This window comes from Pinus tabuliformis, chromosome 3_1 (genome assembly GCF_031772625.1).
Source record: "Pinus tabuliformis cultivar Carrire ecotype Pingquan chromosome 3_1, CPIR1, whole genome shotgun sequence".
Lineage (NCBI taxonomy): Eukaryota > Viridiplantae > Streptophyta > Pinopsida > Pinales > Pinaceae > Pinus > Pinus tabuliformis.
In genome coordinates, this window is record NC_142301.1 from 405509756 (window position 1) to 405528418 (window position 18663).

At 34.4% G+C, this 18663-nt stretch overlaps 1 protein-coding gene across 1 annotated transcript; it reads right to left on the minus strand.

Annotated features, from left to right (window-relative positions):
- Nucleotides 1-269: 269 nt before the first annotated feature.
- Nucleotides 270-1069, minus strand: LOC149187461 (uncharacterized). Its single transcript, XM_089412824.1, has 2 exons — nucleotides 767-1069; nucleotides 270-653 (listed from the first exon to the last, which is right to left on the minus strand). The coding sequence occupies exons 1-2, from the start codon at nucleotides 1067-1069 to the stop codon at nucleotides 270-272; spliced, it is 687 nt and encodes a 228-aa protein (XP_089268950.1).
- Nucleotides 1070-18663: the final 17594 nt, after the last annotated feature.

An 18663-nucleotide genomic window follows, 5' to 3' on the forward strand; every position in this document is an offset into this window, starting at 1 on the left:
AATTTGCAGAAAAGCAGACATTTCATAGATCATGAGAAACTATAGTTACTGTCGACAGGTTTTCAGAAAGAGAAATTACGGTTGATGTCCACGAGTTTTGCTGAAAAATTACTTATCAAGATTTTCAGAAATACGTTATAAGAATGTCGTCATAGAAACCAGATGTGAAATGAACGTAATTTGTACCAGTCATTTCATGGCTTTTATCCGTCATAGCAAACCAATCTCCAACGGTCTGAATGTAACCATCAACAGGATATTATAACAACTTAATAAGTTAATTTAAGTTTACATTCTAGAGAAGTCCGGATCAGAGAGGGATTTTGGGAAATGTGGTCTCTGACCTTGCCATGGAAAGATACAAGCACGAAGAATTCTCCTGTAAAAAACTGTGACGTCTCTACATCTACACCATGCTTTTCAAATTCCTCCAGAATCCTCCACATACGTCTCGGCCCTCTTTGGCTAGTGATATTAATAATTGCTTCCCTCCCATAAAACTCCACGGCAACTTTAATCTCCATGTTTTCGTTTGCTATTTTTCCAGATTGGATTGCCAGCAGATTGTCTTTCTTTCTCTTCAGTTGATGCATATTCTCCTCCAGCTTTCTAATGTAATTGATGGTTTCCTCAAATAATCCGCATCTGTCAAGCTGGATCAACATCAACAAACAGAAAATAATTTACTATCAAACATTTTTGCACATACAATATAATACGTTGAAGGACAGTATCAATCATGGAAGTTGCGTAATGGTGTAATTACTTTGGCAGGAGAAGCGGGCAACAGAGATTCCAGTTGTGTACACAAAGATTTCATTCGTTTCCTGCGCAATTGTTCTGCATATATTTGGCTTTCTTTAGTAGAAAATTTCATCATACGATCAACATCTCGCCATACTTTTTCTTGAAGGTCATTATAGTCCTGCGAGCTGGCTATATCTATTTCAGACTGACGCTTTCTGGAAATAGTAACTCCGCAGTCGACCTGCCGATCGCATTGTGAAACATTTGAATGCACTTTTCTGCTCGCAGGAAAGGATTGCGAAAACAGGCCATCAGAAGTCATAATTAATTCTCCAAGATTGAGTTACTAGTAATGAGCGAGTGGCGTTATATCGTGATCTGAAGTGCCTTGACGCGTGTCATACCTCACACGGTTTCGATATGTCGGTGGATGACGCTCTCTTGACTACGACAGGGATGAGAGCTGTTGGAGTATTTTATATGACGAGAATCACACGTGACAAAATTAGAATAGGGCACGTGTTCCAATAAGTCATGCACACTGTCCACGAACGATTGTGTATTTTCGGAGCCCGGGTTGTTAGCGTAGCCGCGTGGTACGCGATATCCGGCAACAGGAAGGGCTTTTCAGGGAAGTATCATAGGTGGATAACCGTGGATTGGACCGTTGAGATTGAAAACCCAATATATACAATGTTATAGGTCATTAATGCGGGTTACCAGTTAGATTCAAGCTCATTAATAGTATTATATTAATTGCCAAAAATTCTATCACTTGAGATGAGATGTGGAATCAAAAAATTTATTAAATTTATTTAACATTTTTAGGCCGATAGGCCTTCCTATGCATCAACAATTGTCAACACTTTTAACCTGAACCGTTTGATTAAGTTTGACACTTTCAACTGTTGATTTCAAGTTCACTGCTTTTTCCAAATATATAAGTTGCCTTCTTTTCACCTCCAGTTTTGCTGTGCATTGAACCAGGCCCTTTGATTTGCATCACTGCTTTTTCCAATTCTTTTGTGTCTTTAGATATTTTCACTGTGGAAGATATTTTCACTGTTTTTTCCTTGACAATTGTTGTTGCTGTTTTTGGCCAACACTGAGCTTCATCTACCATCACCTTACAAATTCTCATGAAAAACTTATATTCCTATACTTATCTTTTAACTGCATTTTCACCGGAACTTTCTCTGTTTTTCGTTAATAGGTGAGGCGTATTTGATCTTTGGTACTTGGTACACTTCTATACTTTCACTGCATGCTCATCGGAACTCTCTGTTTTTTGGTTCAAAGTTGAGGTCTATGTATCATAAAAGTATTTGATCTTTTTGCACTTGGTAGATTATCATACTTTCACTGCATTCTCACAGATCTTTCTGTCTTTTGTTGAAAGGTCAGACTTATGTACCATTAAGATATTTGATTTTTTTACTTGGTACACTGTTATACCTTCTTGCAATTTTTTAGTTGGATGATGAGGCTTATCTATAATATGTATATTTTATCCATTTTATACTCGAGTTTTTTGGTTGAACCAGGCTTACTGATCATAAAGATATTTTCTTTATTTTGTACTTGGTACATTTTTGCCTTTTATCTTTTTCTATGTTGGTGACACAGTCCAAATTGATCACTCTCACCGTTACGACAGTTCTCTTCTATTCTACCTGCATGCTTGTTTTGTTTTTTCGCTCGAACTAGGAATATTTTCCATTGTTTGTATTGTGCTTATGCCACTGAATTTGTAGTTGTAGTTTATAAATGCATATAAAGACACTTGCATACTTGATAATTTTTGCTTAATTATTTAAAAAAAAACGTGATACATATTGCAAGGCTTTTGTTCTCATTTTACGTTTTATCACTGAAATAAACATATTTGTTTTTTTTCTTTGTTTTCATGAACGATTTGTAAGATTTCGGCGCAAATGTGAATATTGTACATAGTTTCGAATTTTAATAACTTTATTTCTTTCGGAGAGGGTTTTCAACTAGCATAAGGCTAAGCCTCACCTCGTAGAAATGTAATAGTTTTTGCCATGGTTTTCTTTGGTGAAGTTTATTTCTCGACTTAATCTTTATACTGAATAACTAGTACGTGCTGCAGGTTTTGTTCGGTTCAGAAGTTCTCTGGTTGTCGGTTCTTTAGCACATTTTGTTGGTCGAAAGATTGGTTTCCGAAAGAAGACGTGCTTTGTCTCAAATATTTGTGTTCCTGCTTCAGATTTTGCTTGGCTTTGTCCTTTTTCAAAGCTGGTTGTCCAATATTTCCAGCATTTGACTGCTGCTAGAGGTCCCTGAATAAGGTTAGTCGTGCTTAATTTTTGCCTGTAAAGCATGTGTTCATTCTTTAACTGGTTTGCCTGCGTTTCATTTCCATTTTCGGTTTTGGCACAAGGATTTCCCATTTTTTTTTAAATCAATTATTGACAGTTATAAAATGCGTAAATGTCATAGTTTAAGTTTCATTATTTAACTTGTTTGCCTGCGTTTCATTTCCATTTTCGGTTTTGGCACAAGGATTTCCCATTTTTTTTGAAATCAATTATTGACAGTTATAAAATGCGTAAATGTCATAGTTTAAGTTTCATTCTTTAACTTGTTTGCCTGCGTTTCATTTCCATTTTCGGTTTTGGCATAAGGATTTCCCATGGTTCTTATGTGTGTACTATGTATTTTTTTTTTTAATCAATTATTGACAGTTATAAAATGCGTAAATGTCATAGTTTAAGTTTCATTCTTTAACTTGTTTGCCTGCGTTTCATTTCCATTTTCGGTTTTGGCACAAGGATTTCCCATGGTTCTTATGTGTGTACTATGTATTTTTTTTTTAAATCAATTATTGACAGTTATAAAATGCGTAAATGTCATAGTTTAAGTTTCATTCTTTAACTTGTTTGCCTGCGTTAGGTTGTCTTGTAATACTCTTAGTGAGGACATATTGGTTCTTTCTCAGAGTTGAAAGAAAGAAAACAATAATCTCTGTACTGGTTATATATGTTTATAACGCTCCTATTCAGTACGCATAATGATTCTTGCTGAGACTTCATATTGAAGATTAATAGGACCGTCGGTAGACCAAATGCAGACACTTTAACTTGTGAGTCAATATAATGTGAATATTGATTATTATAATAGAAATATATTTCATTTTTCTAATGATAAATTTGTTTTATAATCTTTTGTTTTCAAAATTCAATGTGAAACTGTTGTCCAAGTAAAGTTGGTGATAAGACGATTACTAAATTCGTAATTTATCAGCAAGCTTTTGAACCACTACATTAGTTCTTTAGACCAGATGTGATACTTTCAAAAATATATAATTTCCAGCGGAATTCCGATATCATTCCTTTATATCAAGAAATAATTTATTTTGTTTTTTACATTAATTTGGTGTCTATTTTTACTGTTATATATAATTAGTATAATCAATTTTAACACTGAATTTATAAGATTTAATTTCTCTTCATGCTTTATGGACTTTTAATTATAATTAATATAATCCATTTTAATTATAGATTTATCAGTTTTGATGATGCTTGATAAATACATAGTTAAAATGCACACACAGACATATACATTCTTTCATTTTCAATTATAGTTAGTATAAATCACTTTAACTATCGATTTATCAGATTTGATCTCTTTTCCTTCTCGATAAATACATAGTTAAAATGTACACAGGCACACATATATAGACTCCTTTATTGTTTAAATTGCATGTTTGAATAAATAAATGGTTTCAAAACCTTAAAATTCTTCTTCTGCATCTTAATTCTATAAAACAAGAATTTGTAATTTTAACATGCCTTTGTTGGATTTTAGACATAATTGATTAAATAAAATATGTAAAAAAAGAAAAAGGACTAAAATATTAAATATTAAAATTACTTAAAAAAATTTATTGTTTTCTCAATTGCGTATATGTTATGTAAATAGATTTTTTAAATTATATACAAATAACATTAAAATATTTTATTTAATATAAATTTTCAGTATCTAATTTATCAACTACATTACACACATTATATTTTTTCATTATTATTATATTTTTAATTACATATCATAATTACTTAATTTTATATTTCATGTATAACCTTATTAATTTGTTATTTTAAATATTTTTTAATTCTTACTTATTAATTTAATAATAAATATAAAATAAACCCTACTTTTTCTTTTATAAAAAATATATATATTTTTTCATATTCATTTACTTTTTTATTTAATATTAAAATATGTTATTATGATTAACATGAAAATGTTTTTTTACAATATAAATTGACATGAATATTTAAATAATTTATTAATCCTTTTATTAAATTATTTTTAAAAGTATAAAAAATAATTTTTTTTTCACATTTAAAAATAAAATATAAGAATTTTCAAATCTTAATTACTTTATCTTGCTTCAAAGCTAACATGCAATTATGTTACTTTACATGGACATTAAAATATATTATTTATAGTTGTGAAAAAACCATTTTTATCAAATATTTTTCAAACTACTTATAACATTACTAAAAAACTTATTAAATAATACTTTTAATTAACACTAACTAAATGTATTAAATGATTTATAATTATTATAAATATATAAAATTATTTTTATTTATTACCGTTAACATTATTTTTTATTTAGAAAATATGTTTATTTCAAAAAGATAAATATCAAATCAAATAGAAAAAAAATATGAATATCTTATGAATTATACTATATCTTTAAATCTATCTATATATAATTGGCCTTCACACACATTTCCTATGATATATAAAATTGACCTTCACACATTTCTTATAATTGATAGATATTTAATTAGTTCATTTTTTAAAATATTTTATGATGACATTTATTTTTATTTGATTATTATCTTAAATCTTTTGGGGGTATATTTAGTATTTCTATATTAAATTATTTTTACTTTAATATAATCATAAAAGTCTATAAACTATACGCATCTTTTGTTATTTGAATGAGCATAAATGATGCATAGAATAGATCTTCAAACACATTTGCTATAATATATAAAATTGACTTTCACACACATTTCCTATAATTGATAAATATTTAATTAATTTATTCTTTTTGGATATTTTACCATGATATGATCTTTTGTTATTTGAATGAGCATAAATGATTTATAGAATAGATCTTCAAACACATTTGCTATAATATATAAAATTGACTTTCACACACATTTCCTATAATTGATAAATATTTAATTAATTTATTCTTTTTGGATATTTTACCATGATATGATCTTTATTTTTATTGATTATTAAGTTAACGTCACAATCGTTAACTTGTGCAGGAATCATCTTGAAGCCGGTCAGGAGGAGTTCTTCTTACCACACAGAGATCCCCAAGCGAATCTAGAAAGAACCAAAGGTGATCCTTTCTATACTGCGTGTCAATATATGTCAAATAGATGAACATGTGTGTAACATGTACCTTTTTTCAAATAACCTTACGGTTTGTAAATGCTTTAGTTTTTCTCTCATAAAAGAAATTCTTTTTGAAAGAAAAGCCGATAAACGGTATATCTCCTCCTGTCGAAATAGTTGTAGGTTTCTTTGTTTTGTTTCAATAGTTGTTAGGGAATATTGAGAAAATGAACTTTCAGTTGTGCGTTAGTGACCCATTTCCATGTTTTTCAAGTGACTTTGTGGACCAAAAGGGGGGGGGGGGGACTTGTCCCAAGGGCTAAATTAGGATATACAACATTATTATGCTAACAAATTTGATGTATTAAAATTTATTTTTTAAGAAAATGCTTTAGTTTTTCTCTCATAAAAGAATTTTTTGTTGAAAGAAAAGCTTATAAACTGTATATCTCCTTCTGTCGAAATAGTTGTAGGCTGCTTTGTTTTGATTCAATAGTTGTTAGGGAATATTGAGAAAATGAACTTTCGGCTATGCAAAGTGTTGCCTGACTTTATATGCACTGATGAATACATGAATATTTGAAATAATACATGTGTAGAATAAGACTTGTTTGCATAAGAAATTGAATTTTTTTTAAATCATTGTTCTGCACGGTTTAATGAGTCGAGAGTCTCATCATATTCATACGTCAATACCCCCTCCAAAGACAAATAAGAAAGAACACTAAAATTTACACTAAAATCAATCAGATACTCTTTCTTAGAGCAAACCAACATTGGATATATTAGGACCTTGGGATAAGATAGTGAGTCAACTACCCAAGGTTGCAAATCAAACTAGTGTCGTTAAAGAGTGAAAAATCCTTCTGCACTCATATTACCAGGACCACTCCACTCACAACGGAGCAAAATACGAGACAACATTGGATTGTAATTGAAGGTAGCCCGCCTTCTTTTACAGCTCCTTTGGGCATTCTGTGTAACGGGGGTCCCTTCGAGGATTTCGGAGCTGAGTCGGGGACTTAGGTATCCTGCCCACACAGCGTGCTGTCTACGACTATGTCCCCCCTGGTAATGTCTGTGATTTGAGGTATCTCTAGTGGCCAATACTTCTAGGTACTTACCTAAGGTGACTGGGACGGGCTGTCCTGGTACCTCAAACAGACGGACCTACTTTGTCTTCATTTTTTGGGAGGGTGCTTATCTTCACGAGAGTACTTGGCCCCTCAATCTGAGGTTCGGGCGAAGCTCAAAAGTAACCGTAACTGTACATTTGGCCATCCTTCTCTGTTACTCATTGAGAGACTGGGTTTCATCTCCAGTAATTGGTGTTTATCAGACAAGGTAATTTCACTTTGTCTGCTAATTATCATTTTTAGTGTATTTTTTCTTTTTTAGTACTCGAGTGCTATCATTTTTTAAGACTTAAAGAATATCACCTTAAAATTTATCTGATAAAATATACCATTCATTGTGACTACATCCGTCCCTCACCATCAATCCAGATGGTTGTTAGGACTTCCTCCACTCACTGTGGAGAATTTGCCGAGATCCACTGACTCGAATTCTTCATCCTCAAGGAATCATTCTCCTAAATTGTACACGGGATCTATGTGGACAACCAACAATTTGTTTATCTGATTCAACAACGGCTCTAATTCAAATCTTATCAGAATTGATGGAAGCAATAGGTGTTACTATTGAAAAAACAGATGAGTCCAAATTAATATCACATGGATCTTTTGATGCATTAGTACTTCTACCTAAGCTAACCATCACTGACCACACCTACAAGGTCATCTTATCTTTAACAGTGTTGTGAATGACAATTTACTCTCAAACCTTCTGCCCTTATTATTGTTTCAGCATCAAAAGTTAGCCTTGCTAGCTTACTTCCCTCATTCACATCACATTATTCTTTACATGACTTTTGTGCTGTGGTAATTTGATGATTTACAGGTACTACTATCACAGAAATAGAATCCCTCTATTAATATTATGGAGCCAACATTGACTACAAATGCCATTCCTCTGCTGTTGAATGGTTCCACTGATATTCAACCACTGCTCCAGATAATCGATATTGGTTCTGTTACATCATTAAAAACAACATCCTCACACTTTTGCATTACTATATCTGATGGAACACATCAACACAAGACTTTGCTACCATCAACATATAGCCAACAAGTTGCATCTGAAGACATTCAAATTGGCTCAATAATTCTGCTTAAAAAAGCCGCTTGCACGGTGCTTCAAAACTCCTCGTAAGGCCCAAATTTTGAATTTACCCTTTTCTATTTTTTTGTCTTCTATACGCTTCCTGCATTACACAAAAAAAATAAAAAAATCTTCATTAATTCATTTCTCATTTGTTTACATAAGGTCCATCCGAGTGGTTGAGCTTGAAGTTGTGATGCGCTCAGCAGCATTGACGAAGGACTCATCGACACTGCTACATGCTAAGGCAGGTACATCCCAAGTTAGCTCTTCATCAACAGAAGATACCTTGCCCTCTATAGTTACTCCACCAATTACGGCAACAACTACAACAATTCCATTCACGACACTCAATCCTACTCGAAAATATTGGTCAATCCAAGGTAGAGCATCTGCAAAAACATCATTGAAGACTTACAACAATGTGTGAGGATCAGGAAAAGTTTTTTGGTTTGACCTTATCAATCGTGATAGGGAAGAGATCCACCTTTCTGCATTTGCTGAATTGGCTGAATCTCTTTACAGTCTAATTCAAATTGGGCAGCTATACATTGTTTCAAATGGCACAATTAAAGAAGCAAATCCAAACTACAACCACCTCAAGAACAAATGGGAAATTTACTTGTTTGCTGCTTCCACTATCAATCCATGTCCCATAGATGATCCAACGTTTCCTTACCAGAGCTTTCACTTCAAGACTATTGCTGAAATAAAAAGTGCAAGTCCAAATACGAATGTGGATGTCATTGGTGTTGTTACTTCCACCTCACCTGCATCAACAATTCGACGAAAAGACGGAAGTGAGACATTAAGGAGAACACTAATCTTAAAAGACAAGTCAGGTTTTAGCATTGATGTAACATTATGGGGAGACCATTGTGACTCTATAGGACAAAACCTTGCTGAATTATACTCTTTCGACAACCCACCAATCCTTGCAATCAAAGGAGGTCGTGTATCTGAATTTAATGGCACCACAATAGGGACGATATCAACAAGCACTCTCATCATAAATCCACAAGTTGAAGAAACTCATCAACTACATGCATGGTTCCGTGAAACAGGTTATAGTTCTTCTTCTCCATCTTTGAGTAGAAACTATGGTGTTGCTTCGAAACATGCCCTACCACAAAAGACGTTTCATGAAATTGCTGGCATGAAAACCTCCGCTAAAGCAATATGGGTTTCAGTTCGTGCAACAATAACTGCTCTTCACATGGACGATTTCTACTTTCTAGCATGTCCATTAGATTTCAATGGAAAACAATGCATGAAGAAGGTTGTGGAGCATTCTAATAATCTTTGGCATTGTACAAAATGTAACGGCGACTTCCCAGAATGTGACTACCGTTACAAACTTAAAATTGAGCTACATGACCACACCGGGCATCTGCAGAATGTCACAGCGTTCAATGATGCAGGAAACGAGCTCATGGGCATCACGGCAAAAGACATGTTCCTTCTTTCTATTGAACCAGCTGATCTGCAGGAAATTTGTGGCCGAATTTCAGGACGTCGCTTCCTGCTAACACTTTCCATTAAAGAAGATTACTTCAATGGTGTTCAACGCTTACAGCCAATACTGATAAATTCAGAAGAAATTCAATATGCCTCTGCATGCAAAGAAGCCCTCAATGACATTCAAGCAATGTCCACTTCAAAACGACCTGTTGTTCGCCGCCTTTGAAAAGTTTTTTTGGGTCTCTTCAAACACTACTATTTTTACATAAACAAACATTTCTGCACAACTCATTGTTTCATATTGTTGTAAATTACACCCATGTTATTGTGATGCACACTGTCGCTGCAAATACTCTCTTCCAGTTATTCCAAAATATGTATGTTTACCACTTTTCATTTTACATAATATAGATATCAACATTTGTAAAGACTTACTACATAATTTTCCCGTTTGTTGTTTACATGTCTATACATTGATCTCTTGCTTGCTAATCTATTCATGCTATCGTTCAAACTTGAAAAAGAAGAAGAAGGATGCAAAATCTTGGTTATCTTGCTCCTCTCCTCTCAATAATAGATGCCATAATAACATATGATTTTATAGTACTCCTAATTGCATGTTTTTCCTTCTACCTAATCTAGCTACATTCACTGTTGTTCAAATAAGAAAAAAAATTTCTAGAAATTGTAATACATTCTCCAAACATGCAATACTTGTTTATGAAAACTAACACAATTTTTTTGTACTTGTTTAGATATGCCAAAAAACAATCAAAATGTGGACAAACACGAGCAACGACGTCTTCTTTATGCACAACAAAAGGATACAATAAATGCACGGCGACGACTACTTTATAAAAACCGCAACAACCCTACTACTTCCTCTACATCCCTCCCCACCTCAAATGCTCTCCCAACTATACAAACCAACCCATCTCACCTTCATCAAATCCAATATAACCCTCCCCTTAATGAAGAACACCGTCGCTTTCGAGAAAGGATTGATGAACTTTCTAGCATGCACGTTTGCACAATATGTAAAGAAGCATACCCAGGAATGAAAACAAAGCTTTTACACGGTAGACTTTCTTGTTTTCGTTGTGCAATATCTAAATCTACCAATCGTTTTTCTGAACTAAACAACATGAACCCTGGTGAACAACCCTATGTCCTTCAACAGTTAACACAAGTTGAAGAAATGCTCATTGCACGTGTAAACCCCATTCTACAAGTCACTCATGCTCGTGGTGGTCAATACAAATATAGTGGCCATACAATTAGCTTCCCTCAAGACATCACCACTATTGCCAAATACTTACCCAGAATGATTTCTGACTTAGACATCCTCATTGTGAAAAGGCAAAATCCATCTGAAAAGGCTTATGAATTCTTCGTTTGCAAATCACGTGTCCTTGCAGCGCTTGAATACAAAAAAAAAAATGACCCTTACTACTGTGATGTTCAATTCAATTCATCTGCTATTTCTGCACTACCGGATCACCCTACTGATATTTCTTCTCTTCTCCATAATGTAACCACCTCCTCTTTTGAACCCCATCAAACCAATATTGGTTCTACTTATGATACTGATGTCATGCTACCTCCATTAGAAATCCAACCCTCTTCTTTCGTTCCAATACTCCCAAATTCAAGTACTGAGCTTGAGCACATTTATAATTATTTGCACTTGACCCATTCAAATTCAACAAGCTCTATCGATTGGCCTCCTATATCTTTAACAGCTATGAATGAATACAACACCATAGGCCTCTTTGCCATGGCATTCCCCACACTCTTCCCTACAGGCATTGCCATGATCATGCAACCAAGAGTTACAAAAGTTGAGATGTATGAATATGCTTTACACTTGCTGCACTACCATGATAACCGATTTGGCCAACACCCAAGATTCCACTACTACCTTTATAACATTCTAATGCGCCATCGTAGCCAAACTACTGCTAGTGTTTTTGTGAAAAAGTACATTGAGAACAACTTGCCAACAACGGTTTCAGACCTACGACAATGTCTTCATGACTCTCCAGATTCAAGATTGCCAGAGCAAATAATGCGATTCGGTTCAGCCATACGAGGAACACGATCTTTCTGGAACAGACGTCGATCTGAGCTAACTGACATGATCACACAAATAGGAAGTCCTACATTCTTTTTCACTCTCAGTGCAACTGATACTAAATGGCATGACTTGCACATGATCATGCCTCCCAGTGTTCCTTCCAATTCAGTCAACCACTTCCAATGGAAAATCCAAAATATAATTAAGAACCCACATCTAACAGCCCAATATATGCATTGCAGATTTACAATTTTTCTCGAAGAAATCCTGCAAAAAGGCCTCCATGCAGTAGACTATTGGTGCAGGTATTTTTTAATATCCATTTTCTTGTACATTAATTTTCTACATCTGATATATATGTTTTAACGAGATTTTACCTTCATATTATATCCAGGTACGAATGGCAACATAGAGGATCCACACACATTCATGGCTTCCTCTGGCTGCAAAATGCACCAAACATGGACACAATTGACTGGAACAATGCATTAGAAATTGCTAATGCACAGAAATATTTCGACCACTACGTAATTGCCTGGAATCCACGTCAAGCAGAACACCGAAATATTCCGCTTCAGCAATCAACAATTCATAACCCATGTCTTCTTGACACAGCATCAATATTCACATCCAATCAGTTTGAAGACTATACAGAGCTTGTCAACTGCATTCAACGTCATACAAAGTGTCATGAGTCTTCTTGTCTTCGCAAGAAAGACAATGTACTTAGCTGCCGGTATGGAGTACCATGGGAGTTGAAGTCCACATCTTCACTTTCCATTGATGATAAAGGTCATAAAACCTATGTCCCTGCACGCAATGATGAAAGATTGAATATTCACAGTTTCGATCTACTCTCTATTTGGAGAGCAAATGTTGATTGCCAACCAGTCCTTTGTCGCCATGCTGTGTTAAAATATATTTCAAAGCATGCAGCAAAATCAGAAACAAGATCTGAGAGCTACCGTCAAATGCTATCACGGCTATCACAAAGTGCCATTCCAGAAGCACCTACTGTTGCTGTTATCTGAAAACTCCTTACAGAAACCATTGCAGATAGAGACATTGGAGCACAAGAAATATGCCATATGTTACAAAAGCTACCTCTTTCTCTCAGCAGCCGTACATTTCGGTCTTTGAATGTTAACAAGTCTGTTTTCAAACGCGTTTCACAAGATACTGAGAACCCTTGTTTGACACCAAACTTTATCCTTGCATACATGAACAGGCCTGTCTCCTTGGAATCACTGCCCCTCCTTGAAGCTTCACGCTCATAGTCATATTCTTCCCAGCGAAAAAAAAACCAATGGAAACACATATTCCCACCAATGATTGTACATGTTTTGCCCCGTTACAATGCCATTCCTTCCTCTGATGATCCTTCTTATGCCACTTTTTGCTGGAGTGAATTACTATTGTATTTACCCTTCCAAACACTCCCCAATGATATTGGTTCAACTGATGCAGAAATTATTGCACATTGGGAACAAAAAAAGGGTACATATACACCATGGCATGTCCATTGAGAAATTGAAAACCCACAAACCCCACATACTGAAGATCAAACTACCCCCGACATCCCTCCTGATTCCATGCAGATGAACGAATGACAAATCCTCTCTCCGCTGCACCCAGGTTACAATATTGCAATTGATGACCTTGACATGATTGGCTACCGCGACTTTGATGCCAACCACAATTGGTCACATAATACTATCCCTCCCCACTTGCAAGAAACTGCCATAAATTTCGTTGATTTCAACCGCTCAATGATTCAAAGTGAACGTCATTCTTTTTGCAACCTTCCCCAAGATCACACATTATCTCCTGCCCAGAACATAGCCTTCACCACTATTTTTTCACACTTTAAAACCCCTTCGCCAAAACCCCCACGCAAAATCATCATACAAGGAACAGCTGGGACAGGAAAATCCCATTTGATTAAATGTCTGCACCATGCATTTGTGGAAAACTCACCAGCAAACAAAAACCCTTTGTTGTTACTTGCACCAACAGGTGTTGCAGCTTTCAACATAAATGCCCTCACAATTCACTCTGCCCTTCGTATCCCTATCCAAACAATGCATCCTCTTGAAGGCCAACCACTCCTACAACTGCAAGAGAAACTCCGTCATGTAGAGTACATTCTCATTGATGAAATGAGCTTCATTGGTCCAAAAATGCTTACTCGCATTGATGATCGTCTAAGAGAGGCATTCCCTCTTCACCGAAATGCACCATTTGGTAATCGCTCAATTATCCTTGTCGGAGATTTAGGCCAGCTACCACCTGTAAAAGACATTCCTTTATATGCTGGGACATCGCGTGGCACTGCACTTTGGCGCAGCTTCGACATATTCATAACACTTTCAACCGTTTTTCGTCAACAAGGAGCTAGCCCGTCCCAGGTTGCTTTCCGGAAAATACTCACAAATCTCAGAAATGGAATATCTACACTTGAAGATTGGCAACACCTAATGTCAAGAACAAGTTCGTCTCTTACACATGAAGAGCAACGCACATTTGAAGAATCCATGCACCTATATGCAATAAATAACTCAGTTGTTTTGCATAATAAGAAAATGCTTAAAAAATTGAACATCCCAGTAGCAATTTTCTCTGCAGAACAACAAATTCAGAGAACTCCTACTACAACGAAAGATGAGCATTTGCCTGCAAAAGTGCTCTTATGCAATGAACAAAAAGTTATGCTCACCAGCAACTTATGGGTACATGCAGGCCTCGTCAATGGTGCACTTGGAAAGGTCATCTCAATATTTTATTCTATTGGTTCAAAGCCCCCAGAATTACCATCCTTCGTGGTTGTCGACTTTATACAATACAAAGGAACACCATGGGACATTTCACACCCAACATATGTACCCATTTCTCCCATCACAAGGGGTTCACGCCGTCAGATACCACTTCAAATGGCATGGGATTTAACGATACACAAGTCACAAGGAATGACATTAGACAAAGCAACAGTAGACATCGGCTCCAAAGAACGACAAGGGCTAACGTTCACTGCAATTTCAAGAGTGCGTTCATTGGCAGACATTCAAATCAATCCAGCATTCCCATTCTCGCGCATTGCAGAAATGCACAAGAATCCATATCTTAAGCGTAGACAACAAGAGGAATCATTGCTTGCATCAAAATCTATGCAGGATAATATACTCTAGCCAATCGTACAACCTGTTTTCCAGAATTACCCACATGGTAAACACCACTTGCTGCAATAACCAAATTTCACATACATTTGCTTTCTATTACATTTAACCTCATATGATTTTATATTATCTTGAAATCATTTATTTTATTTCAAATATTCAAACATAATATTTCCTGCCAAGAACAGCAAGGTCTAGCATTCGCTGTAAATTAGAAATTTCTTTAAAAAATCATTTATTTTACTTTAGCGCTTTAAAAAACATGCTTTTGTCAAACACATCCATTGTCACTTACAATATTTTATTTTTTGATGGAAACAGGTATGCATACAGGCTATTTATGATTTTTGTATGAGTATTGCCAACAAATTCAGCATCCTGCCCCAGCAAACATTGCCCCATCATGCCTATATGATTACCTGCTCATTGTCAATTACATCTATATGTAATAAAATGCTCTTATTGTACATATGTTTAGAAGCCAACTAATACTTTCATTGTATATATGTTTAGTTCTTAGCTACCAAACATGTCTCTATGTGTAGACCATATGTAAAATTTAAAAAAAAAAAATGCAAATCATTTAACTATCTCCTATATAATTAGTTCTGATAAACGCATAATACATGTAAAATATTTAGATGTATTCAAGTGTTATAAGTCTACTATGTTCCACCAAACATGATGCATAGTTATGGAGTGTCATAAGTTTTTTTGTACCTACAATCTTAATAAAAAAAACTCAGTTTACATAGATTTTGGGTTTCTAGTGTGGTTTCTATTGTTCATGGAATGCTAGATGTTATGCTACTCACGTTAAGTTATCTTTGTTTCTCTTTTCAAAAAAGTTATATAGGAATATGTTTACCTTACATGGGCTTCTGCAATGCCATTTATAGAGTGGTTAGTTGTTTGTTTTTAAAATGTAATACATTTACATGAAATTTTCTAATTCTCTTTTTTTCTGTTTCAGTCATGTCAACATCTTTAAATACATGTGATTGAATAGAAAGTCTTGTGGTTCTCTTTAAGTATTTCTGCTTTGACATGCTGCTTTGTTCTCTTTTTCACTTCCAGTATAAATATCTTACATTCCCAGTCTCTACTGTCTCCTATATCTTTTACTCTATTTCATATTTAATAAACTGTACAATATCAATAGCAGCGAAGAAAGTGGCCCGACCTTTTCTAAAAATTCAACAATTCCAACTTCATAAATCTATCGGCCTCTCTTTGTACCTTTTGGTACAATTGCTAGTAATAAACTTTATAACATGTGCGTAGAGTTGACTGAATTTGATTGTTAGTTTAGTCTGATTCATACATTTAGTCAGCAACAAGTATTTCAATCATTGTTAGGGTGACAAACACATATACATATCTTACCTTCAATATTTAAATATAAAAGGTGTGGTAGACATACATTATCCCTTTTATTTTTAAGAATGTCAAGGACAAAGTGAGATGCCCATATTTACAAATATAGCTTTCAAGCCTATAACGGTTCAAAAGGAAATTATTCTTACACTAATTTCTTAATAATTATATCGTTCAGAATATAAATTAATTCAATGGATTTTGCATTTCCTTTTTATATGAGTTTTTTTATATGGTTTTTTTCTTCATTTAATTAGATTAAGTTTAGGTTGAGATTAACGGGTCAAGAAAATTGCACATTAAGATCAATTATTTTAATAGGTTTATTAGTATTATGAAATATTAAGTTTTTTAAAATTTTGGTATAATATTTATTATAATTTGGTTGGTTGGTCAGGGAGGAAATGATATTTTCAGAGATTCTTATAAAATTTCAAATACTTAAGTGACATGTTTTTACTTTTATGATATAGTAAATATTATTTATACAATAGTCGTTATGCTTAGAAACACATTAATTTTCTTACTTGAGTAATGCCCCTTCATTATATCAACTCTAATATCATATCTATTATACTACCTAAACCTATCACCTATAGCATAATTATCTTTTCACACACACTTACTCATGAATGATCAAATCACTAACTAACAACAAGACCCTAACCATTATAACATCATAGATACTAAACCCACTAAACCCTAAGCATTGTGAGACAAGTATGCCCCTTGCCCTAATGACCTTTTACATAATCACCTCTTAATAGAGATAACCCCAAATACATTAATCCATATATCCACTAATCCCCCAACATAATGAATTACTAACATAGTCACCTCCTGCCACTTTATGATCTTGAAAACAATATTGATTTAATACAATATGACCCTAGAAACACTAACCGACTAATGCACATTAATCTTTAATCGATATGACCCCCCATGCAATGATCTCCTAACAACTTATGATCTTGAAGCACTATCCCCTATGAACATTGGCATCATGTTAGAACCAACCACATCCCCTTGACCCATCCCTTGTCCCTCTCACCCATTAATGGCATGCTCCCCAATCCATTAATATTTAAACCACATAGCTTGATAATTTCATCTCCCATAACCTCCTAACCTAGTGACTCCATTAACCTATCTATTCTCCACCCTCATCAACCAATTGATCACTTTTTACCTCCATTACACATCATTGGCCATGAGTAATGTCTTGAACATGGTGGAACATAGTTAACCATGGGTAACCATCATTAACCATTCTTGATCTAGTAACACACTCACCCATAGCCCCCTAACCTATATTAACTTATGTTATTTTAATGATAAGTATTCACTAACATTAGTCTTTCCACATAGAAAGCCACCTACCCCTAACCCACAAAGTCATCACTTAATGAACATAGTAACATTTTACCTACATTTGTAGAATAATAAATAATGCCCTTAATTTCACTAGATATTGATAAATATCTCTTAAAATCTTTTGTTGAACACTCTGTCCCAATACATCTTTCCATTTAAAAACCATTACTTTATTGCGTGTCCCTTTTTATATCCCGCAATACTTACAAGCTCCCTAGTGCATGATCTATACATTGATATGGATAGTCCATTGGAACAACTCATGACAAAAAATCTGATAGAATTACTAAAATCTTTACTGTTAACTATTTCCTCAGATTATAGATTCTCTTGTTAGCTAATTATATGCTTAGTTAATTAAATTAGTTGAAACACAAACAATATAAAACAAAAATAAATAAACACACCATCAACAATAGAAACAAATATTTTCCTTGGGAAACCCTTATGGGAGAAAAACTAGCTAGAAGATGAGGTTTCTTTGTTCTATTTCCTCTGGTATGGAAAAATGTGTAAATACAAAAAAAAGAGGTACTCTTTATGGAGTTACCTAGGACTTCTGGCTTATATGGCTACTACATAATCTTGATCCCATCTATTTTTCTATCTAACTTCCCATCTTTAATTTTTATGCTCAATTATGGAATGAAAAAAATAGCATATAATGGAACATGATTTCCAACTAGGGCTAAGGTTTGGCTCCCTCAACCATCAACTAGAATTGTGTATTTCAACCTTCTAGATTCCTCTTTAAAGTCCACACATGGCTAACTCCATATGCATGAGTAATAGGTTGATGTGGCATCCACTCTTACCATGATGGTCAACATGGTAGGGCAACTT